This window comes from Heterocephalus glaber, unplaced genomic scaffold (assembly GCF_053883595.1).
Source record: "Heterocephalus glaber isolate CG9 unplaced genomic scaffold, H.glaber_assembly_v1.0 deba00001447, whole genome shotgun sequence".
In the NCBI taxonomy this organism is placed as follows: Eukaryota; Metazoa; Chordata; class Mammalia; order Rodentia; family Bathyergidae; genus Heterocephalus; species Heterocephalus glaber.
Genome location: NW_028258299.1, coordinates 9,578,427 through 9,603,879, shown reverse-complemented (window position 1 = coordinate 9,603,879; position 25,453 = coordinate 9,578,427). Strand labels below are relative to the sequence as shown.

Here is a 25,453-nt window from a genome sequence, read left to right as displayed (position 1 = left end):
AAAGTGCAAGCATTGGTACATGATGTCATTAAATGGTCTACATGTCAACGTGGATTTTGGGGGGATTCTGTGCTCACTTCTAAATATGCATCGGATTTACTTGGTAGCTTTTGAAAATAAGGATCCTAGGGCCCCATTTCTTTTTTTCCATTTTTTTAAATTCATTAAGTTTATTGGTACATTTTAGGTGTAAAATATGATGGCATTCATCATTGGGAATTTGTACCTGTACATGATATATCTTGCTTCTTATTTTTCCCCATTCCCCTGCCCTCCGTTCAACCCCTCCCTATTTACAAATCTTTGTTTCCATTTTTTCCTTTTCTCATATTTTTTCCTTTCCCTTCTTTCCTTTCCTCTGCCCTCCCCCACTTCTCCTTCCCCTTCCCCTTTGAACCTTTTCTTCCTATTTCACATTATCTATTATATATTTTGGTCCTCATTTACATTTTCAGTTTTTCACACCAGAGAAACTATTCGGTATTTACACATGTGTCCTATTTATTTCACTTAAGAAATAAATGTCCTCAATGTGCATCCACTTAGCTATAAATGTCTCTAGTTTCTCGTTCTTTATGGCTGAGTAGTACTCCATTTTATAAAAAAAACCCCACATCTTCCTTATTCAGTCACCAGTTGATGGGCATTTTGGTTATTTCCAAGATTTAGCTATTACAAACTGTTCCTCCATTTCATAACACTGACCAAGAATCAGTGATGAAGACTAGGCATTGTTTTCAAAAACTCTGTAGGAGTGTTAAGGTTTTTATCTAGATGTTCCCCAAACCCTTATTCTCTTATAGGTGGGGCTTTTGCAGGTGGCTGGACCATGGATGTGTGATATTCATCACTGGATTAGTCCACTAATGGGTGACTTTGGGAGGTGAAGCCTAGTAGGAAGAGGTAGGTCACTGGGAGTGTGGCCTGGAAGGGTGTATATATGTGTTACCCCTCCTCCTCCCTTGAGGGCTCACTGCTTCCTGCCTGCCATGCCCTGAACAATTCTCTGCCATGCTGCCCTGCCTTGGAGCTGGCTGAGATTATAGACTGAAATCTCTACAAACTGTGAGCCAAAATAAACCTTTTCTCCTCTAAGTTATTGGTGTCGGGTATTGTGTCTCCACAATGGAGAAAGTAACTAACACAAGAGACCCTAATGCAGTGGTTCTCATATGTTAGCATGCATTCGAATCACACAGAGGGGAATTGCAGGGGCTGAGCTCGGAGTTTCTGCTGTAATAGTTGAGGGTGAGTCCTGAGAAGGTGTATTTCTAACATGTTTTCAGGTGATTTTCATGTATGTAGTTGAGGAGCCAACTGAAGCTACAGTTAGTGGGTGAAAAATGAGAGAACAAAGCTGAAGTAAAACAGGAGAGTGAGGATGAAAGATGATTGCTAGCTCTTCTCTTGTCTTTTATTCCCTTCCTTCCTCTCTCTTTCATCCCTGTTTACTCTTTCCTCCTTTTTTCCCTCCCCTTCTTCTTGTTCTCCCTCTTCCTTCATCCCTCTCTCCCTTCTCCCTTTTGCTTACTTCTTCCCTATTGCCCTTCAGGGTTTATTTATTCTGACCAGACATTTTAATTCAGAACTAGGAAGTATTATAGTTTCAATCTAAAATGCCCCCCAGAGGTCTCATGTTTTCATAGGTGGGGTTTTTTGGATGGGGATCATAAAAATTCTGACTTCATCAAGAGGATTAACTCATTGATGAGATCATATTTTGATGGCATTACTGGGAGGTGTTGGAAACAGGAGGTGGGGCCTAATTGGAGGGAGTGGGTCATGGGAATGTGACCTTGAGGACTATGTCTGGTCTCTGGCCTCTTCCTCTCTGGATCTTTCCCTTTTTCTCTGCTTCTTGGCTCCCATGAAGTGAGGAGCTTTGTGCTACCACATCTGTCTAGCATGATATTTCTGCCTCAATATAGTCCTAAAAGCAATGGATTCAGACAACCATGACCATGAACTAAGTCCTCTGAAACTGTAAGCCAAAATAACTGTTTCCACCTTTAAACTGTTCACATCAGGTGTTATGCCACTGCGCGCACAGGATGGGGCGCGGGTGTTGGTGTGGGACTTGGAATCATACGGTTGGTGCCAGTTTCCAGTTTCACCACTTATCAATGCTATGAGCTTCAAAGTTTCCTGAAGAAGGGAGCCACTGAGAGCTGACTCCCAGCTACTCAGTAACTAGAATTTTGATCTTATCGTTCTCCCTTTCCACTTACCTCAGAGAAAAAATTTTTCCTTGGCAAAAGCCAGAGGATTTCATTTCAAACTTCAGTTCAGGAAATGTCTTGAGCTCTGAGTCAACTCAGTGTGTATTCACCATGGGAGAAATTTGGCTGGTCAGAGCAAGCACCTCTTCTGCTGTAGCTTTTGCAGGCTTCTCATTGTTTCCAAGGGAAATGTGAGGTAGGAAAACATTAGAAATCCTGATGCATCTGCTGGTTTGTGGCCTAAGTCTTGGCTTTAGGCAAGGGGGAAGGTATGAGCCTTCCATTGGAGAGTGAGGCTTGGGATACTCAGCAGAACCTTGATGGAATTTGCAAGTGTGATGTTTGGTAGAAGATGGTAGAGCTAATAGCTACAGCTATACCTGGACTTGGGAGATATGTTTTTCACTCATTGCCTAATGGAAAGGGAATGATCTTTATAAATGAAACAACCAGATCCTACATTTCCTACCAAACTCTATATCTATTTGAAATGAGGCTTCAAACAAGTTACAGGTCTATCCAGCATGCATTTTGATTTCTTGACCTGTAATGTCGTTGACCTTCCCTCTTCATGAGATTAGTATGAGCTTCAATTAGGTAAGAGGTTAAAGTGTGTTGGACATGTTTGGATCACAGTTTCCAGCTTAGTACTTAGCACAACTTAGATATTCCCTGATGTTTTGCTTCCATATAACTTTCACAGTATGGGAAGAAAAATATTTGTGAAAATTGATTAAGTGCCATGAGTTGTGCTAGGCCTTTTTACATTCATCATCTCATTCATTTGACAACATTCCTTTTATGTGCTGTTTTTACTGTCTTATGAAAGAGAAGTAAAGAAGTTAAAAACATAACCCAAAGCCTTATTTCAGCATATGTTGTTATAGACTGGAGCCCAAATGTGCCTAAACTCGGTTCTTGAGGCCTTTCATCTTATCCTACTGCCTAAGCAAGGAGCCCCAGAAGAACCATGTAAGGAAGGAGATTCAGATTGTTTCACGTTTGATTTTTGTGGCTAGAGAAAAGTGCTCATACTTTTTCCTTGTTTTTCTAGTTCCCCAAAGTTATGAGTTACAGAGCTAAAGGATACTGGATACCTACTCATCACCTCCATTGTTGCTGAGGGCTAGCAGAGGTGGCATTTCTAAATTCCTTAAGTATGCCATGACACTCCATGGGCCAGGATGCGTGTTTCAAGATGTTCTTTACAGTATTTTTTAGAACAGACATAATAGACTGAGGTGTTGAATTTTACCTGAGTCTAGTGTGCCTGGAAAATAGAAAAGATTGTGAAATACTTCCTACATTTTGTGTGCCAGGAAATGACCTACTATAAAGAATGATATGGGGAAATCTGCATGGCTTTGCTAAGACTCATGGATGTTCCCCATTACCTGTGACAAGGCCCATTAAAGACACTGTAAATTCTCATTTGGAGACAGAGGGTTGCTTTAGAAATGGTTCACTGAACTGCTTATTGCCTCTGGTCAGCTAGAAGAAAATGCTTATTAACTAAATTCTTGTTAATATTCTGTCTTTATCCTACATTCTGAACTTTTCCCTTTCCTCTGCCTGAGTCAGAGCCAGTGGAGCTAGAGGGATTTTGTATTAGGCAGAGTTCTCCAGAGAAACAGAAATAATAAGAGATCTATCTATCTATCTATCTATCTATCTATCTATCTATCTATCTATCTGTCTGTCTGTCTGTCTGTCTGTCTGTCTGTCTGTCTATCTATCTATCTGTCTATCTATCTATCCATGCATCTATCTCCATCCATCCATCCATCCATCCATAATACACTAGAAGGTATCAGCTCCCATAACTTTCAGCTGAGATCTGCAAAGTGAATCAGCAAGCTGAATACGTAAGGGAGCTGATGGTTTAGTTCCAGGCTAAGGGAAAAGGCATGAGACCAAGACAGCTCCTATTTTACTTACAGTATGAAGGCCAGCAAGTTCAAGCAAGCCCCAGGAAGAGCGACGTTTTGAATCCATATGCTAGAAACAGCTGAGGTCTAGTTTGAAGACCACAGAAAAGGTGAGATTCTCTCTTCTTCCAGGTAGTGCCAGCCTTTTGTTCCATGTATGTTTTCAGCCGACTGATTGGGAGTTAGGGGGCACCGTCTGCTTTGCTCATTCTCAGACATGAAAGTTAATCTCACAGAAACACTATGTTTGATCAAAAGTCTGGGAATCATGTGACCAATAAAGTTGACACATAAAACTAGTTTCAGTTTTCTCTTGTAAAGAGGCTGACCCAGGGTCAAACATGCTCTGATCCACTGTCCAGTCACACCACTCTTTGGTCCAATTTGCTCATACCCCATTCTTCTTTTTTCCTCTCTCTGTTACATTCCCATCACTGTGACAAAGTACCTGAAATAATGGTTTATTTTGGATCACGGTTTCAGAGATTCAGTCCATGGTCCCTTGGCTCTGCTGGCAAGAGGCTTTGTTGGGCCTGTAGCAGCACAGATAATCACAGTGGGGGTGTATGGGGGTGGGGAATAAAGGTGCTCATTTCATGGCCAGGAAGCAAAGAGAGGAAGAAAGAGCCTAGAGTCCTAATATCCAGAATTTCCCCTAAGCCCCACCTGCTTGCTAAGGTTGCACCACCTCCCAGGAGTGCCATAGACTAGTGAACATTTAGCATGTGGGCCCTTGGGGGACCTTTAAGACCAACACCATAACACTCCTTACAGAAAATAAAAACCCTCTGTGCCTAACCCTGGAGACATTTGCACATCTTAGTATAGTCTCCCTATTGCAGTAATTCCATCCTCCATTGCGGGTGCCCCCCTACTCCTTAGAATAATAGTTTGGAATAAAACACCCCTTCAGGCCTGGATTTGTTTTTAATCTGACACAAACAAGTTCCATGTCCAATACTAAGTGATTGGTCAAATAATATGGCTCACACAAATGATAGAATGTGATTCATTTTCAAAAAGAATATACTATAATCATTGATGAGGAAAGATGTCTGAAATACTGCTGAGTTAAAAAGGCAGACTGTAAGACTGCATAATTATATTATCTCATTTGCATAAAATTAAATCTGATATATCTTAATATTTTGGAAATATATTTATTAACATTTTAAAATATTTCATTAGTTATCTCTGGGAGAAGGAAAATTAAGGGGAATTCTTTTTTCCCTTCTATCATTCTGCATTGTTGAATGGTCTATAATTAAAAGTTTATTATCTTTGTACACTGAAGAATAGCTGTAGTTCATAATAGCTTCACAGCGTCTATTTTTGTCTTTAAAGAAGAGAATTATGATGGCACCAGCCAGGGCCTGGTGGACTGGCCCCCTGGGTGCCCATCCTTGATGACCTTCCAGAGGTGATATAACTCTGACACTCCTCCTGTAAACAGCTGTGGAAGATGGGGCCCTACCCTTTCCATTTGTTTCCCCTCCCAGCCTCAGACACCAACCTCTTTGAGATTGGGGCTGCTATCTCTGCCTCTGATGCTCTCTCTGGGAACCCTTTTTGTGGCCAGGGTGAAAGCACAGGGTAACTGGTGACATTTTTGGGCCTTGATCCAGCTTTCCTTTTTCATTTTGCCTAAGGTTTGTTCACTTTCCCAAACCTTGAGTCCAAAGAATAAGAGTTTAAACATGGTGAATTAGATTGCCTTCCATTTAGAATGCTTGAAGCTTCCATTTCTTATCACTTGAGCATTTTCTTCGAAATGTATATGACATCTTTCCAGCCCCAGATGACCTAGATAGTCCCATTAAGTTATGGCATCATTTTTGGAAAATTTGTGGTTGGACTCCAGCGTTTGGCTAAATGTCAACCTGGTGAATTCCATCCCCCCACCCCACCCTGCAGGCACTGCAAGTGCAGTGTCTTCCTTTGCCCAGAGTACAGTCATCGTGTTTGTGGCTGTAAGTGAACACTTTCAGCTTCTTCAGCTTGTATCCCTATTGTAGAGACCTAAGAAAAGAAGACTCTGTTTTACAATTCTAAATTACCATTCCTCCTCTTCTGAGACCTCAAGATGGTCTCTTACCATAGGATCAATTCTAGATTTGCATCTCTGGATTCCTCTGGTGGTGGGGCTCATGCTGCCCTCACCTCTGCTCATTTCCTTCACACTTGCACCAGAGCAGTTACATACTAGATTTCTGTAAAAGATACCTTTTGTGAGAGGGAAGAGCTCTAGTTCTTGGAAAAAAGTTTTCAAACTATAGCCATATTCCATTTCTTCATAGATTCATTTCTGGGCTTTGGTGAAATATAAAACAAAACAATGACTTTATGAGCTATATTCATTTGTTTCCTGGCTTTTGTAATAAAACAGCTATTAGCCAGCCTCTCTGTGTGCAGTTGTATTCTATCCAGTTCCCTCTGCTTCATTCCTGTGTGTGTATGTGTGTTTGCGTATTTGTGTGTGCGTGTGCATGCTTCCCTCTAAGGATTTCACACACAAAGACCTTAGTCTTTTGAATATTGTCTCCGTGCTGTTGAGTTTTGTTGGCTAAACCTGACTGAAGAAACACATTGTTGTTTATTTTCCATATTCTGTGCAGTAAATGTTTGGTTGTCAGGACAAAGGCACAGAGGTGGAGGGTCATTGATAACTACATGAATTCTTTAAATAAACTAAATCAGAGCAAATTCCAGTGTCTGTTTGAAAGCTGGATTAAAGAGGAAAAGTTGCAGACATGTTCTTCCTTTTATAAACTTTTCCCCTTTCAGAATCAGTTGTGGTTGTAGTCACTCATAGTTTTATTGAAAATCCTGAATTAAGGTATTGCCTTTGCTGAACAGTACATCATACAGTATATTAAGTGAGTCTTATGTTCTCTTCCCTGAGTCCCTGAAGGACAAGCAAGTACAGTGGTCCGCTGTGATCTCTCAGTACCAGGTACAGAGGAGGTCCCCAATACAAACTGTAGGAATGAATAATCCCCAGTCTTAGTGATGCCCCTGATAGATGGGTTTTATGATGTAAATCTACAAAGAAATTGAATTTAGATGATTTAAGTGATTTTTTCCAAGGTCCTTAAAGATTGAGGGAGTAAGTATTTGGCCAAATTAGAGCCAAATCATTCTGTGAAAAATACATAGAATTGTATTTTGTGATACCACACAGCCTCTCTGTCAAAAAAGTGAAGAGTAGACAATTTAAAACAGAACACTGCTAACGTGAAATGTTTACTTTTCAAAACAATAGTGGAAAATTTTTTTCAAAGGTAAAATAGTTGGATAAAAAGAAATAATATGAAAAAAAAGAAATAATATGTAATTTAGAGTTCATTGAGAATAAGCAATTAATCCTGCCCTCCAGGGGTGAATTTATGTCTAGCTTATTTGCACATGAAAGCACAAGATTGACTTCCTTTCTGTGAAAGTAAGACATCTGGTTGGGAAGTAAAAACTTTGGTCAATTACCTGGATCATGTTTGGTCTACATGATAGAAAAGCCCCAGATGTCTTCCAATCACCAGATGTTTGGCCTTGTACGGTTAATACCAGATCCACTTGCTGGCTTTTCCACTTGAGAGTCACTATTTGACATCCCGTAGATCCATCCATCCTTAGGAGGCTGTTATCATTTTGTATACTAGCAGTGTGTGGACAGGAGTCTAGACTAGAGAGCAACAGTGGTCCCTGAGAGAGTGTTCACTGGGGTGTGATGGAATAACTGAGCTAGGACATGTGCTTAATATAAAAGAGTGCTGTTTATTTTGAGATCATCTCCTTCCTGTCTTGTTAGTGATAACACATTCTGTCAAGTGACCCTGAAGCTGGGGTTTCTTTTTCTGTGAGTCAGTGGGACAAAACAAAAAAATTGAGAAACTAATGTCAGTCTCCAGTTTCTTTTTGTGTTTTCTTTAAACTAGATTTTGAAAAAACAAAATGATAGAAACTACTGCTTTAAACCTTGTAGTAGTGACAGCTGAAATATTTTCATATATTTCCCAAATTTTCTTTCCCTTACAAGTGGGTAAGCTCTTTATGAAAGAACTGTTTTCCTAGGTCTTAAAGGCATTGCTCATCATAATATTCATGTGTTTTGCTGACAAAATAATAATTTTTCCTTTTGAAACCAACATTTGGTCCTTAAAATAACTCCAAAGAGAACACCTCCTACACACTTTAGATATTTCACTCTGAGGGCATGCCATAGAGACATGACCATAGGGAGATGGACACTTTCTTGCTCAGAAAATGAATTCCATCACTGTGAATATTTTAACAGCTTTCACAGTTTCTGTAGCTGGCTCTCATGACCCCAAAAGCATATATCTCCACATGTTGTGACATCATAGATCTCTCCTCAAGCTTTATGAACTCAGCCAGCATGAACCCGGTAAGCTCTGTGTTTCGGTGATGTCCAGTACACTAGGAATAGGGAGTCATAATAACCATAGTAGTATCTCACATTGGTTGAAGAATTGCCATGTTGCAGACACCTTGCTAAAGTGCTTTATTTGCATTATTTACCTTGAGTAAGATAACTACTCAATAGCGTAATTCTGCCCTTTTCACAGTTGAGGAAACTTGCAGGAAAATCTCTTGACCAAACTCACAAGCCCTGAATAGTAGAGTCCCTACTTCTCTCCAAGCCTGTGCATCCCTTAACTTGAACTCCCATGTGTTTTGTTACCCTGTCTGCCTCTGGTGATGCATCATCTGCAGAAAGAGCCCCTGACCTCAGGGCAACTATCATTGGAATTGGAAGAGGTAGGCTTAAGGGAACAGGCCATATGTAGAACAGGATGATGTAATTCCAAATCCCATGTTGTGGGATTGTAGGGGAAAGAGCAATTAATTATTATTTTACCTAGGGAAGGCTTTTTGGATGTGGCCTTAGGCTAGGTGAGAACAAAATAGAGCATCTGCAATTATCTAGAGAATCGGGTCACCGTGGGTGCCAAAGTGAATGATTTCAAGCTAAAAAGACTTTATGCTCTGAATAGTTCTGAATTGGCTGCCCACACCACTGGAATCTGTTGGAATTTTGCCACCTCTCCTGTTTTCCATGTGACTTGTGGCCTTGGCTTAGATGAGCGTCCTGCTCCATTTCAGGGAGACTGCAGGATGGCACTGCCACAGCAGGAAGTGTTGGAGGAAGCCTGTTTTGAGTTAGAAGGCCTGGGTTTATGACTGCTTCCGTAGTTAGTTGGCCCCAGGAAAGCATCTCCCTCTCTGGGCTCATTTTTCCCTACTGCAACAGGAATATACTGAATTTTATGTCCTCCCAAGGGCCAAAGTTCAGTTTCTGTGTTTTTGGAGCATAGTAAAGGAAATGAGAAGAAAGCAGAGGAGAAAGTTAGAAGATTCAGAATGTTGGGATTTCATGGCTCTTGGGGCCTTGTCCTTGGATGCAGCCTAGCAGAGGAGCTGTTTGGCAATGAAACTGTCTTGGCTTGCTTTGTCCTTTCTCATCCTTTCCCTTCCCTTCCCTTCCCTTTCCTCATTCCTCCTATTCTTTCCTTTCTTTTTTAGAGAAATTAGTTCTGTGTAGCTCAGGCCTCAAACTTGCTATGTAGCCTAGGCTGTCCTTGAACTTGCAATCCTCCTACCTCCACTTCTTGAGTACTGTGATTATAGGCTTGCACCACCATGCCTGGTCACCTTCCTTTTCTATCCAGGACAGTCCTGATCTACTCCTCCAATAGGCATGGTAGAGAGGGATAATCCCAGACTCCAAAGTCAGAGACTCTAGGTTGAAATCCTTGCCAGACCCTTATTACATAGGTGACTTTGAACAATTTACGTTTCTATAACTATAAAATAATAGAATCCAATATCATAGAAACTCATTCTCAGAGTCTGATTTTATTACTGTAGAATCTAATTCTCAGACCATAGGTCTGTTACTAGCACTGCAGATGTTAGCAACTGAACCCAGAGCAGTGACTGGAGACCTATAGGTTTTAATAAGTGGGCTCTATGACTATTATGATACTTATCTGGTTAAAATACAAGTTGTATCCCACTCTTCAGTGTACCTACAGTAGTTAACTAGTTGCATTTTCATGTACTCCTTGAACCAGACTTGTCCAGGTTAGGAGAATTGGAGAGCTAATATTCTACTGAAAGATAGTATCTACAGTGCCTTGCCACCACAGCATCTGTTTTTCCTAGGAAGAGGCTTGTGCCTGCTGGTCAACCATTTTCTAAGCATGTGTGTTGGCCTTGATAGATTCCATTGTCCCTGAGTTAGAGAGATAAGAGCGTATTACTGGTGAGATTATATGAGGAAATATATTCCTTATCTCTTATCCTGTGGTATTCAAGATTGAGGGTTACACTTAATAGTCTCTTCTCCTTACTCTCTCAACTGAAATTCAGCATCCTATATGAATAGGTACATGTGCGTATGTTTAATTTTCTTGTATAAGTTGATTCATCTGGGTCTTATTGTCTCTTTTCAAAAGGTATAAATTTGGTAAATGAACCTTGCTAGCAACTCCTGTTCCTTAGACACAGTTGGCTGTTGGACAGCAGAGGAAATGAATACAGAGATAAATAAAATAATCATTAAGCTAGTCTTTTTCTAGTGAGGAGTGGATAGAGATATGGGGTAAAAACAACACAAAGATTATTTTAAAATAGATTAAAACTGATTTGCTTATGTATTAAATACCTACTACAGGTCAAAATATAAGGTCAAGGACTCACAGAAATATAAAGCACAGCCTAAACTACAGCGGAGCTTACAAACTGTAATAACTACAAGGTATAAGTAGGTGAGGTGTTGGTTAGGGGTGGAGTCTACAAGAAAGTGAGACGTGTGGGGGCAGGGATCTCATCTCCCTTGATCCTTACTGCATCTTTAGCACTGGGACAATGCTTGGCACATAGTAAGTACACAGTACATATTTCTATAATGACTAATGAGGATATCATAAAGTTTTATATTAAATAAATAATGTAAAGTAGAATTTAGTTCTCATTTAAAATGAGTATTCTTAGGAGGTAAATGAAGGGAAAGGAACTTATTACTGTTTCAGAAGATGTTTTCCAGCAGGTGGGAGGGCATCTCAAGTTTGGATTCCTCATTCATTTCTGGGGTTTGTGACTTGTTCTAGAGGTGCATAATCCAATTAAGGAGCCAGAATTTCTGTAATGTTTTTCAATCAGTCATTCACCAATTGTTTTCTCCCAATTTAGGAGACTCCCAAATCCAGGTGACCAAGCTAAGTGATCTGGGGTCTATGTAGGTAAATTCAGGTGCTGGATATGAGAGAAGCCCCTAATTCTGTTAGTTCTTTCAAAATTACTGTCAGCGGCCCAGTCTCCTGGCAGCCATGTGCACATAGATGGCATTGTGTTTCACCTTTTGAGATTTCACGCTTCTTGTAACTTTGGAGCCTCACCTGAGTCAGGCTAGGTCTGAACAGTCTCTGAAACTTCCTAAGCATGTGTTATGCCTGTGTGAGGTACCAGATTTACATCTGCCACCACATACTTTAAAAATAACTCCAGCCCATTGTTGGAGAGTTGTATGTTCTTGAGTTGTATGTTCCCCTTCCCTAAACAAGATTACAAGTCAGATCCATCTGAAGTGCACCAGTACCCTCTCTGCTGGCAGAGCAGGGCATCACTTTGCTCTGTCCCAGCCAGTCTAGTTGGCCCGTTGACTTTGGCAAAACTAAGCTGGGACCCCCCCCCCTTCCCCAGTGCCAATCATGCCACCCACACCCAGACCTCTCTGACATTCCTATGAGTCTGAGGCCAGCTCTTCCCCTGGATTTCACCTCCCTGCAGGAATGCAAAGGGGCACAGAATCTTCCACTTAATTCAACACCTCACCCCCTTTCTGGAGAGGATAACAGTTCTGTTGACCATTATAATGCATTTTCTGTCTGCCAGCAATCCATATAGTCATTAATTTCTGCTGCTGACATCAGGAAAGAGGATTATGTGTATGTCTGAAACTGTTCCCAAAGTGCTCATTAGTCATAGATAATTGAAAAACTGGTAGGGGAAGATTTGGTGTAATAGGAGCCCCTGCCTGTGAAGAGGGACTGTAACCACCAGATAATTGTAGACTCCAACTTCTGACCGCTCAAACCGAATCTGCCCGTCCACACGGGAACTCAGCAAGCCCCAAAACCCCAAGATAAGTGCTTTGTTAACATCCCAAGGTGCAGCTGTATGCACAAGCCGGATCTAGGTGAACTGCCCTTGGGCTTCTTTCCTGCCTTTAGACCACGGATCAGGTTTTGGAAAAGATGCACAATATTCCTCTTAGGTATTTTATTTTTATTTCAACTTAAGCTAGTGTGATCACAAAAGAAATGCAAGGCCTTAGTATAGAGCAGCAGAAATAATAAAGAAGAATACCCTGCACTGGACCCCAAGCCCTGAACTATCCTCTGAGTATTTTTCTAGGATTTTCCTAGAAGTATATGTCTTTACATTTAGCGCAACCTTTAAATATTGTAAGCATTATCATACTCTGAATATCACTCTACGTCTTGCTATTTTTCTCTTAATTTATCTTGGACTTATTTCAGATTCATAATTTCATTCAACTTCATTCATTTAATGTCTATGTGGAAGCTGATTAGAGTGCCCTACTTTATTTACTCTGACTAGAACTGCATCTCTGCTGCTCCATGCCAAGAGGAACAAAACACAGAGTGAGTTTGAAGTTGGTAGATGGTCACACCCAGGCAAGGAATCCATAGGTGTGGAGTTGGCCAGGAACAATTGTCCTTGGGGTGGGTTCTGTCTGCATAGTATATGGGAGTTGGCTCTGTCCATGCAGTCCAACTTTGGATGTCATTTGAAGAAGAGTGCAGAGTTTGTCTCCAGTTCTTATATTGTAATATTTTGGGACATATATTTTCTATTTATAAAACTCAGTTTCCACATTCATCTGTAAAGTTGGGAACGTATATTTATTGGTGTCCCCTGCACAGAAGGTTACTATGAAAAAGGTGAGAAAATGTGTGTTGTGTCCTCAGTGTAGTCAGTGACATATAAATGCTCACCATGGGAGTGATGTATATTGTTTTTTTCCAGATATGATGGCATAATTAAGACATTCCCCAGAACCAAATTGCACAGAACCAAGGGGATATTTTCTTCTAAATTTCTATTATCCTGCACAATCAATATTCAACACAAATAGAGGTTTTCTTCCTTCTGCCTCTCTTGGAGCAGCATAACCTTGTTCTCCAGGCCAGCACTGCCCTATCGCTGTATCTTATGTACCACATATGTGGCTATAAATTTTCCAGTAGCCATGAAAAAGTAAATAAGTAGGTGAAATCAATTTTAATATTTTGCTTAATTTAATATGTCCAAATACCATTTCAACATAAAATATTAATAATGTTTTTTCACATACATTTTTGAGACTCAGTCTTTGGCATGTGTTACATATTTTCCACTGAGCATGTATCAATTCAGACACTAGATTTTCATTTGAAATACCTGAGTTAGATTTCATAAATTAATGTTGAAAAATAGATACACATATCCAGATCACCCCAAGCATATGCCAAGCAAGTTTTCAGTTACTGAATTGAGTATCAGTTTTTAAATTTAAATGGAAACTAAAATCAAAGAAAGTGAGAAATCTAGGTCCTCATTGTTCCAGCCATATTTTGTGTATTTAATCCAGTATCCAGGGGCTAGTACATTGGACAAGAAAGGTCAGAAGCCATTGCAGTGGTTTCAGGCATCGTAGTTCTCTTGTTTCTAAGACAAAATATCAACACACACAAGGTAAAGGAGGAACGTTTAATTTTAGTTCACAGTTTGTAGAGGTTTCAGTCCATAGTCAGCTAGCTTTGAGGCAGGGCATCATGGCAGAGGAGAAACAGTCCATGGCAGGGTAGGCAGGAAGCAGCAGCACTGAGCTTCCTTTTCACTTTGTATTCTATCCAGGCTAGAAGCCTATTGGTTGGTGCTAGATTCTACTAGAATCTTGGGCCTCAAAAGATATATAGAAATATATATAGCTATATATTGATATGTATACCTATCTATCTATCTATATTCTCCCAAAATATATACACATTTCAAGAAAAGAAAAACTTGTATAAATATTTTAATACTAAATTTATTGAAACATCATGAGATTAATACAAATTACCTTCAACCTCTACAATTATAGGAAGTGCTCCAAGTGGTGGCCATTACCTTCCAGACATTTATTATTTTTCTTTTCCTGAAATATGTATACATTTTTAGCAGGCTCTAAGTATATATATGTTCATGTACATGTACGTGTGTGTGTGTGCATGCATGTGTATGGGTCAATAGAGTGCAGAAATAACTTATTATAGAATTCCTTGATGCACAGTAGAGGGATCCACCTCTGTTAAACACCTGGAAACAGATGGATAATTGCATTCCCTCCTGACTCCATGGATCTCTGTCCTTATTTTGTCTTCCTAACTAGGTTGGGAGCAAGAACTGCCTTTTACAGCCCCACCGTACTAGCAGAAAGCAAGATAGTCAACAAATTATTAACTGAGGGCTGAATAATTATAAGAATTCAAGGTCGCCTCAAATGTCAGGGTCAGTACATTGCACAACTCTAAAGTACATCAGTCAAATTGTATTCTATAGTTGTGCAAGTAGCAGCCTTGTAATGTTTGCCAGGTTTAGATTGGGCTTTCTTTCTTTCTTGTGACAAAATATTTCCCTTCCCTCCTTATAATTTGATAGGAAGCAACATTTCACAAGTAAATTTCTCAAATTCTTTCAGAGTTTACATTCCCCTGGTCTTTAAGAGGCTATTGAATTTATGCTCCTTTAGGAATTTCCCATTAGTGGGATTTTTCTTTGGTTTGAGCAATACCTCAGAATTCTAGCTCTGTAGAGCACCTCAAAACATGACCTACACATACCAAGTATAAACAGCCAGGTCACCAAATGAGCAAAGGGACTCTTTGTGGCTACATGGATCTGTCTTTGTGAAGTTGAGGGAAAAACAAGCAGCAAAGGAGGAGGGATCAAAGAAGTTCCCATAAGGTTGAGGATTTAGCTTAGTGGTTCTGCCACCTGCCTTGCAAGCACAAGATCCTGAGTTTGATCCCCGGTACCAAAAAAAAAAAAAAAAAAGAAGAAGTTCCCGTAAGAAAACTCGGTGTTCACTTTTTATTTCTCAAACTGATGGGTGTTTGTTTTCACTCCTCTCTACCCAGGAAATGAAGTGCTGTCTCCTGGGGCTTCTCTCGGAAATGGGCTAACACCAGAGGCAGCAAGAGAGCTCGGCCTTCCCGTCGGCACTGCAGTGGCAGCCTCACTCATTGATGCCCATGCAGGAGGACTAGGTAACCTTTTCCCCCGTGCCTGCACCCAACTCTGTGTCAGTTGAATATTCGCCACAACACATGACACTCTTTGTGTGACTGGAAAGCAGAGACCAAGAACTGATGACTCAAGGGGTAGCAATGCAAAGCCTTTTACAGTTAGGCATTAGGTAGAATTATAGAACTTTTAATCAAATATAAAATTTATATTTCCATATATAATAATATTTCTCCATATATAATAATATAAAAATTGATCCTAGAAAATGTGTGGGTATTTCTTGGCTTTCTTGAAAATTTAAAAAACATATGTGTATTTCCATCTAGCATATGGTGGTGCTGTACTCATGTTTTCTAATTGTACCACAAAATCCTTTTAAGTCTAATCGATATTTATATTTATTTGTTGTTTTGCAGTACTTGGGTTTGCTTGTTTTCTTGGACAGAAGGGTTCATGCTGAACCCTGTGTCTTTCTTATATTTCTTATAGGTGCTTTATAAGTTCATTAAATTTAATCTTATTAAAGCAAGAATAAGGTGCATTGGCCTTAGCCTTACAGAGAAGATTAACCTGTTTCCTTCAATGGCAGATTTTAAACAGTGTTTTGTCCTTCTATGGAGTGCATGGACTTGCAGAAACAGCATAGTCCTCATCAGGCCATGAGCATGTCGGTCCTGTTCATTGCCCTGACCTCAGACTCTGCCCCAGTGCCTGAGACAGTGAATAGCCAATACCACATGTGGGGTGGTGGAGAGGTAGGCAGCGTGGTTCTGACTTTAAGCAAGGATGTTTCTCTAGAAGCACTTTGCAGTGTGTGCTTGTGGTGGTAGTGTCATGATTTGGGTTTTTTAGTATAAGCACAGAGAGAACTAGAGGTCTAAATGAACATGGCGTGCTCCTGTCCCTAGTGATCCTGACATTCCAGGTCACATGTGAAGCCTTTCAGTCCAGCCTTTGAAACTGCTCCTAGGATGACAGGACCAGTCCACCTCCAGCCAGGTGATGCGCACCCGGCAGGGGCCATCCCATGCTGAAAGGCAGAGAGCTGCTGCTGGGGAGCTTTCCAGAGCTCCCTCAGGGATAAGAGAAAACATACCTTCTCCCTTTCCCCGCAACTCACTGTGTCCTCCAGTGTGGGAGGTCAGTCTTTTTCTTCAAAATGTACCTTTAGGAGATTTGGCTTAAGCCTTTGGTTCCTCTAAAACACAAATGCTTACAAGTTACTGAGTTCCCCTGTGTTGTCAGAAAGTAAGTTTTTTTAAGTGGAAAGATAAAATAAGACACAGGATTCTTTAAGGGCTGAGCTTAGGTGCCAGCAGTGGCTGGGAAAGACAGGAAGGACATTCTTAGTGACCATGGACAGGAAAGTTTTACTTAACACTTTAGACCAAGATTTATCCTTTTCGTACCCACTGATGCTGCCTCCTCTCTCCTTCACCATAGCCAGTTCAGGATTAGCACATCTGAGAGAGAGAGGAGGTCTGGGAGTAAAGCTCCCTTCTCATTTCCCACCTTGCCTCTGCCCCATCTGGATGTGGAGGAGAACAGAAACCTAAAATTCCTGAAAAGGTCATCCAGCAGTCCAACTGCAGGCTCTAAGACAAGGATCAAGTGCACAAAAACCTATCAGCTATGGGTCCTAGACACTGGCGGTTTTGAACAGTGAACAGATCTGACAAAGTCCCACTCCTCTCAGAGAGAAAATTCTCATTGTCCTCTGCTGGCCTGAGTGATTGTAACTTGATAGTACTGGTTTCTCGGGAGAAGCCCCTGAGACCTATTGTGTCTGGAGATCAAGATTAAATTCCTGTCTGTCTACAAATAGGATGCCTCTTAGTGTGTTCATTTCTTCTTTTGTGAGAAGAGCTTGCAGGGCTCCTTTGCAGGATTATTATGAGAATGATGATATAAATTGTTACAGTGGATAGCATTGTGTCTGGCACATAGTACATACAATAATGAGGCCTTTCTCTTTGGTTTTCTCATCCAAGACTATAGTACCTGACACAAAGTAGGAGCTTCATAAATGAAGCTATCTGAGTTACCACTTTGGTAGGAAATGTCTATCAGAACTGTCTTTTCCCACCTAAGGCAAGTGAAGAAAGACCCAAGGCTCTGGACTCTCTTTGCCTTCTCTGCATTTGCACTGACTTTTTCTCCAGTTCTCTGTACCACAGTGCAGGATTCACTACCTTAAGATTCTGTGTAGCTGGAGGTCAGGAATGGTGCCCAGAGCTGGTTAGATGAACTCTGTGCCAAGAGATCCCTGATGGTCAGTGCAAACTCAGCTTTGGGGTGAGACATAGAGGCCCTCTAGGCCTTTCAAAAACAAGCCCTGACCAATGTGGCCCCTTCAGGTGCTGTTCTGGCATGTTCATGTTGCACCCTACACTCTGAGAAGGAGGAGGGTTAGCACTCCGTTTTGGAGAAATGCCTCTGGACACTCATTCCCAGAACCAGCCTTCAAAGAGAGGATGAAGATCAAAGAAGCAAATACAGCTCAACTCATGCTTTTTCCAGCTCTGGAGACATAGGAGGAAGGACTTTGTGGGAATACAAATCAAAGATAAAAGAACATTTTGTTCTTAAGGTGCTGGTTAGTGAATTCCCCAGCAGACAGAGAAAGATAGGACTAGCTTTGTTTGCACTCTGTGGGGGTGGTTCTGGCCACTGCTCCTGCTGCTGATATTTTTCTAGCTTTTAAAAATAGCATTAACTTTGTTCCAGGTCTGTTCTTGGCTCCAGCACCCCAACTGTCCCGAAAGGCAATAACAACCTAATTTCTCACAGGCCCTTCTCCTGTCAGTTCCTCTTCTCTATGAAACACTTATGGTTATACATCAAATCTTGAAGATGGTGTCATCTTCTTGGCGGAGACTTCTCTAACTTCTCAAGCTAACTTTAACACTCCTTTTTTCTAACTGTGGCTTGTATTTGTAGATCTATATGGGCAAAATTGTCTCATCTATGAATTCATAAGCTGGTTTAGCACATTGCCATTCATATCCCACAGCTTTTACAGTACTTTGCACGTGGAGAACCCTTGTCATGTGCATATTAGTGTGTGAGTGAATGATCAAATGGCATTTCCTCCATGTGAGATGAGAGTTTTGGCTGAGAGATACAGCAGCCTCTCTCATACAGAGGCAACTGTCCCTATGCAGTAATTATACCCTGCTCAGTTTTCCAGGAGCAACAGAATTTGTTTTGTGCTCTCTCTGAACTACTCTTAGATGTCTGGAAATCTCCATCATTTGTGTTCTCATCACATTAGCAGATTTTGGTCAAGAGCAAATTTTCTGGCTAGGTTTAGCAGACTCTTTGCTCACCAATCCTGGATTTTTTGCCAGACATTGAATTGGCTTAAATTGCTCATCTGGGCCAGATGTTGAATTGGCTTAAATTGCTCATCTGAATTGCACACTCAAACTGAAATGAGGATTTTTAATGTTTGTCTTTTTCTTTTTTAATGGCAGAAGAATTAATTTAGCTGGCTGAAAATGAGCTTCTGCTTTGTGCCCTCATGAAGCAAAGCACAGTCTTGTCCCGTGAGCAATAAAACCGACCAGTTTCTTGTCTCACCATTATCAGTGTTCTAGCAGAGAGGGTGGATGGGCAGCAACTCTAGATAACTTGATCTGGAGAGTGTTTATTTATAAGCATTGTATATATAAAAGGTAGTATGTTTGACCAGGAACACCCCTACCCCCCATAAGCTGTTAACTTTCTAGCCTTTACATTTATGAAGTATATCTGTGTTTACTCCTCGCAGCAACTTTGTAGTGCGGTTAGGACAGGTATGTGCAACCTCATTCTGTATGGGAAACCTGAGCCTCAGAACACTCAAGAAGAGTTAGCTGTGGACCCAAGAATAGATTTTTATATTTTATCTAATACTTAGCTCTCAAAGCAGCTTTTTACATACTATCATTTATTTTCCCTTTGTCATATGAGCTAGTTGAGCTCATGGGATTGCCTAACTTGCTCTATAAAAGTTGCAAAGTAAGTGGTGATACATGATTAAACCCACACCATCTGATTCCATAGCTCATACTTAGACTGTCTTACAGGCGGGGACATATCTCCTCATATGTAATGCAGTCCTCACTTGAATTTGACCCTTAAAGTAACCCATTGTTAAAAAGGAAAGTCTTTCACAAATTGTTTCTTGAAGAACAACCTTGCTAATTGATGAGGATATGAGGTGAAAAAAATGGACTTCTGGAAGTTGGTAGTTGAGGTAGATAAAACAGACAAGTACATAAAACAATTTGTGCCAAGTGTGTAAGGCTCTGGCAAAAAAAAAATGGGCTCCAAATTGAGACTTAAAGAATTAGAAGAGAATTCTTAGAGGAACTGTGTCTAGTAATGTAATTGTAGTAATTCCTTTTCTTTGTCACATGGAAGCATTAATTAGGCTTTATTTCTAATAGTAAAATAATATCGACATCATTAATAAGAACTGCTATTAAAACCACCACTCTCTTTGGTCCCACTGCTATTACGACTATTTCTTATTTGCCTTCTGTGTGCCAGGGACTTTGCCTGATGCTTCATATACTTTATCTCCTGCTCCTTACAGTAATCTTAACAAGACCTAGGTTACTCCCTGTTGTGTAATGAGGGAATTGAAGGCAGAAAGAGTAGCATTTCCACAATCACATGACTATGGTCATAGCAAGATTTGAACTTGACTTTGATGCCAAAAAGCTAATTTATTTTTCTCTAGACCAATAATTATCAACCGGGATGATTTCACCCCCAGGGAACATTTAGCAATGTCTAGAGACAGTTTTATTAATCATGGTTGGGAAGCCGGAATAGTGCTAGCCTGTGTTAGGCAGAGGCTAGAGATGCTGGTACATATCCTGCAACGCTCAGGCCAGACCCCTACAACAATCAAAATGTCAGCAGCGCTGCAGCTGAGAAGTCCATGTTATGTTAAAATACCATGAATGATGTCCCTTCATCGATGTGGTCCATTTCTATAGAAGCTAGAAGGCAGCCCAAAATAAGGCATCTGCTAATATCTTAGTACTTCCAATAAATACATCTTGTGACATTAACTCTGCAGTCAAAGAAGCTGTAAGACAATAAAATCAGAGTGAAGACTGGGGAGTAGGGAACACAAGGTGACTCCTACCCCATGCTTCTTGCTGAAATCAAGCTGTGCCACACCACTGGCCTTCTTTGCACACTTCCTGGGCTGGCTGCCTCTTTTCTCTGCTCATGTGCTTTCTTGTATGGGAAGATCTTCCCTCCCCTCTTCACTTAGGTGTCCTGCTCATCCATCAACATTTTCCACTGTGGAAGTATCCTGAAACTTAATCCCACTCATAGAGAAAAATGAATCCCTCCCTACTCTGTTTCTGCAACACTTTACACCTTTTTAACTTTCCCCAACACATCATATTCCTTTTGGTTTGCTCATCATTTAGTATAGAACCCACCAAATCTGTCCACAGTACCTCAATGAATTCATTAATAATTAAGATAATAATTGAGAGAATCTTGAAGACTCAAAAATAAGGATTGCTAAATCTAAGTGAAGGAGCCTTTGAAACATACAGATCCCTGGGCCTAACCCTTGTGAAAGTTCTGGGGCCCAATGTCTGGGGTGTCGCCTAGCAAGCAGAGGAGATAGCATAAGGGAGCAACTTGGTAGTGAGGACACAAGGAGTTGGAAGCAGTTGTCAAGGAGGCCAGTCAGACCAGAACGGAACTGTGCTGTGAAGGAGCCAGCCAGGATCTAGCTAAGACCTGGGGCAGGAGGAAGCTTACCAAAAAGAGAAGGTGGATCCAGACAGGCAGATGGTCTGCAGGAGATGGAGGGGATTCGAAGCACAGGTCAAGTGGTGCTAGGGAATCTGGAAGAAGAAAGCTCTGCTAGGCCCTGAGCACATAAAGCAAGGACAATTCAGGGAGTTTCTGAATGTGAGTCAGAGGAGGAGAAATTTGTTAAGGTGATTTCAAGTTTATTGTCTTAAGTTGAGGTTTGTTTACTGTACGCCATTACTGTTTGAGACCTGGCAGCAATGAGCAGCGTGGTGGCAGCTCCCATGGCAGAGGGGCAGAGGAGATGAGAAGGAAGGGCAGCTTGGTGTTCATTTTGCAGGCTCTTGGGCTTTCTAGAAGTGCTTTGCTTCTCTAGGCTATGGAGGACTGGCCTGAGACTTCTCTTGGACAGAGAGCTGGGAGCCACCCAGGATCTTGGCATGCACCCAGCTCCCCTATCTCATGCTCTTTAAATTCTGTGCTACACCAATCAGTATCTACAGCTGTGAACCTGGTGAGAAATCTTAGCTTGATACACATACTCTTGTTTAGATAATGAGCAATCATAAGGTTTTAGAATTAAAAGATTGTGCAAAGATTTTCTCTAACAAATTCTTCAGTTCACAGTGAGAAAATTGAGGCCCAGAAAAATGGTCAGTCACTGAAGGTTTCATCAGCAAATTACTCTTCGAGTTGAATTTAAACTCTGTACCTCCGAATTCATCAGCCAGGGCCCTGCCCATATAGTGCAACACCACCTCCAAATTAGGAAGAGAGAATGATTCTGGGTATGTTATTCTGTTCCATACCTTAGATCCCATTTAATAGCTACAGTCAGTATCACAGGTGGCTATAAAAAATAGGTAAGCATTTTCTCTAGGCCACTCATGAATAAGTCTCTGTTTTGTTACCACAATGTGCACTATGCACCTGGTATTCAGGTTCCTCCAAGAGCTAAAAGCAGCTGTTTTTATTTTGCTTACTTTTATTGAACACATATTCAGTGCCAAGTGTTTTGCTAAATATTTTAGCAGTCACCGTTGCCTGCTCGCAACCATGCTGTGGCTACCATTATTTTCTGCGTTTTACATTTGAGGAAATCACAGTTTAATAACTTGCTAGTGGTAACATTAATAAATTATAAACGTAGTTTCTAGGTCCAAGTCGTTATGACTCTGGGGCCTGTGACTTTTCCCTGACTCACCTGGCTAGTGTATCTGTGCCTTTGTATTTGTTAGCCTGTCCTCACACCAGTGCATGCCTGTGTCCATGACAGAAGACAGCACTTCTATTTAACATTCTTCTGGGTGTATTTCTAGATCCATTTTATAAGACCCCAAGTGGGGAGGTGACTTTAATAAAGGACCTTCAAAGCAGCAGAAGAGTCTGATTTCTACCAGTTGGGAATAAGAGCAGGCTTGTTAGACCAGGATAGGGGATTCTCAGCTACTTCTGCCTGTGTGGTAGAGAAAGCAATGATGTTAATGTTGATATTCATTTTGCTGATTGCTTTTGTTAATTGCCAAGTGCTTACACTAATTTCATTTGTGTAATGACTTGCCATTTTTAATCCACTATCCCAGAAACGAGGAAGGAACTTTTTTCTACCCTAATGGTTGAGAAAACTGGCATTGAAGGAAGTGAAGAGATTTGTCCAAGGTTATAGGAATAGAAAGGATTGGGTACAAGATTCAACCCTTCATCTGTGTACCCCCACCATGTCTTCTCATCTACTTTGGTGCACCCTTTGCAACAAGCAGTAAACAAGCTCTGCCCAGCTCGTGGAGCAGTGTCTGGACCCACTGCGAGTCCCTATGCTCAAAGCCCCTGACTATAGGCAGATCTCTGACAATTCCATCAGCTCCAAAACCTTATTTAGTTTTCAGTGGGAAATTTTACCCAGCAGGTTCTATTTAATCTCTCCTACGTTTGTATGTGGCTAAGAAGATGAGCTGCTCTTTTCCTTTGCTGAGCTTGGGAACAAAAACAAAAAATACACAATAGCCTACCCATGGGTTCTGACATTGCCAGCCACCTGTTAGAAGGGCCTCCTGCTCTGAGTTCAAAAGGTAAAAGACTGCTGGAAAAGTGTTTAGGGGCTCAGAGTCTAAGATTGCATTTGCGTCACTGGCTGCAAGAGTAGGATCAGGGCCACTGTTTTTCATGGCACAGAAACACAACACGTGGTGTTTCCTGTCCATATACTACCCCTGAGCACTAATGTTTACTTTGGGCCATGCCTATCAGCAGCTGATGGTGGGAAAGTGCACATCTCCACTGACTGCCCCGCAGCAATAGCCTCCCTTCTGAACTGCCGGCTTCTCCCACATTGTATCTCTGTAGACCTACTTCATTTCCTTGTTTTCAATTTTATCTTAACTGTACATTCACATAAGTCACTTAAAAGAGCAAAGAGAACTATTTTTTTTAACTTCCCCATACTGAGCATCTTAAGGGTCACTTCAGTGCTCACTGTAGCTCATTTCTGGAGAAGCTAAGAAGGAATAGTTGGCATATAGCTCTGTCATGTTACAGCACCTTCTCCATCCCACGTTTCCATAATTCTGACTTTAGCTGTTGTCTCTACTATGACTCAGATTTAGAATTTGGCTCTTTGAAGACAGTGGAAGTTTAAGATCTTGAGGTAACACAGTGTAGTGGTTAAGAAAATGTAGCTGACTTGAATCCTGGTTGCATAGGGTTTCTATGTACCCCTAAGAGGTCCCCTGACACCCCATGCCTCAGTTTCCCCACCATCTGTGAAATAGGAATAGGTAGTACCTACCTCATGGAGCTGTTTGAAGAACAAGTGAAAAGATAAGACCTGTAAAATGCCTAAAACATTCCTTAGCAATGTGTGTTTAGCTATGGTTAATGTGATCTCGACTGATCTACATTGTAAGTTGTGAAAAGGGGCAAAAGAAACTCAGATTTGTTCCTCCATTTAATGAAGATGTGATGTCCTCTTTCTGTGAGTCAGGCATTTTGTCAGTGTATTAGATACAGTGATAAAAAAGCCAAGTTCCTATTCTCACAGAGCTTCTGTCCCTCTCTGGGAGCTTATAAATTCTTTTTTTTTATATTAAATTCTTTTATTGGTACATTGTAGGTATACGACACAATTACATTTCTCATTGGGAATTGTACCTTTACATAATGCATCTTGGTTCTTAGTTTTTCCCCATTCTTAGCCCTCCCTTCATGCCCTCCACCCTTCCCTATTTACAAAGACTTTATTTCCATTTTTTCCATTTCTCAGCATTTTTCCTTTCCCTCCTTTCCTTTCCCTTGCCCCTCCCACTACCCCTACACCTTTGGACCTTCTCCTATTTTGTATTATCGATTATTCATTCTAATCATTGGTATATTTTAGGTATACAATATAATGACATTCATCATTGGAAATTTGCACCTTTACGTAGTCTCTATTGGTTCTTATTTTTCACCCTTGCCCAGCCCTCCCTTCAACCCCTCCATTCCTCCCTATTTACAAAGATTTTGTTCCTATTTTTCCATTTTCTCATATGAATCCCATTCCTTTCTATCCTTTCCCCTAGCTCTCCCACTTCCTTCCCCTTTGCCCTTTTTCTTCCTATATCACATTACCTACTATACATTTAGTCCATATTTACACTTTCAGTTTCTCACACCAGAGTATTTATTTATTCATGTGTGTCCTATTTATTTCACTTTAGAGTATCCCCTCAATGTGCATCCACTTAGTTATAAATGTCTCTAATTTCTCACTTTTTATGGCTGAGTAGTACTCCATTTTATAAAAAAAACCTCACATTTTCGTGATCCAGTCTCCAGTTGATGGGCATTTGGGCTGTTTCCAAGTTTTAGCTATTACAAACTGTGCTGCTATGAACATGGGCGCACATATATCACTGTGGTATGATTCTTTTAATTCTTTGGGGAAGATCCCCAGCAGTAGAATAGTGAGGTCAAATGGGACTTCCAGTCCTAGTTCTTAGAGGTATCTCCATACTGATTTCCACAGTGGTTGCACCAGTCTACACTCCCACCAGCAGTGGAACAGGGTTCCTCTTTCCCCACAGCCCTGCCAGCATTTGTTATTGGTTGATTTCATGATAGCAGCCATTCTTTCTGGAGTGAAGTGGAATCTCAGTGTTGTTTTCATTTGCATCTCTTGAATGACCAGTGATGCTGAACATTTTTTCATGTATTTATTTGCTATTTCTACTTCTTTGT

The 25,453-nt window shown here is 40.9% G+C and overlaps 1 protein-coding gene across 17 annotated transcripts in view; it reads left to right on the top strand.

The window, feature by feature from the left end:
• Positions 1 to 25,453, top strand: part of Fggy (FGGY carbohydrate kinase domain containing) — a 479,381-nt gene that overhangs the window by 207,010 nt on the left and 246,918 nt on the right. For 16 of the 17 annotated variants that reach the window (XR_015452489.1, XR_015452488.1, XR_015452490.1 and 13 more), the window contains one exon: positions 15,355 to 15,483. Coding sequence is in view for 13 of the 17 variants with exons in the window: in XM_087214470.1 (XP_087070596.1) it covers positions 15,355 to 15,483 (129 nt within the window). In the remaining 4 variants the exon portion in view is untranslated. Of the gene's footprint in view, positions 1 to 14,929; positions 15,249 to 15,354; positions 15,484 to 25,453 lie in introns of those variants that run through there. The other variant, XM_021248225.2, reaches the window with a different exon arrangement.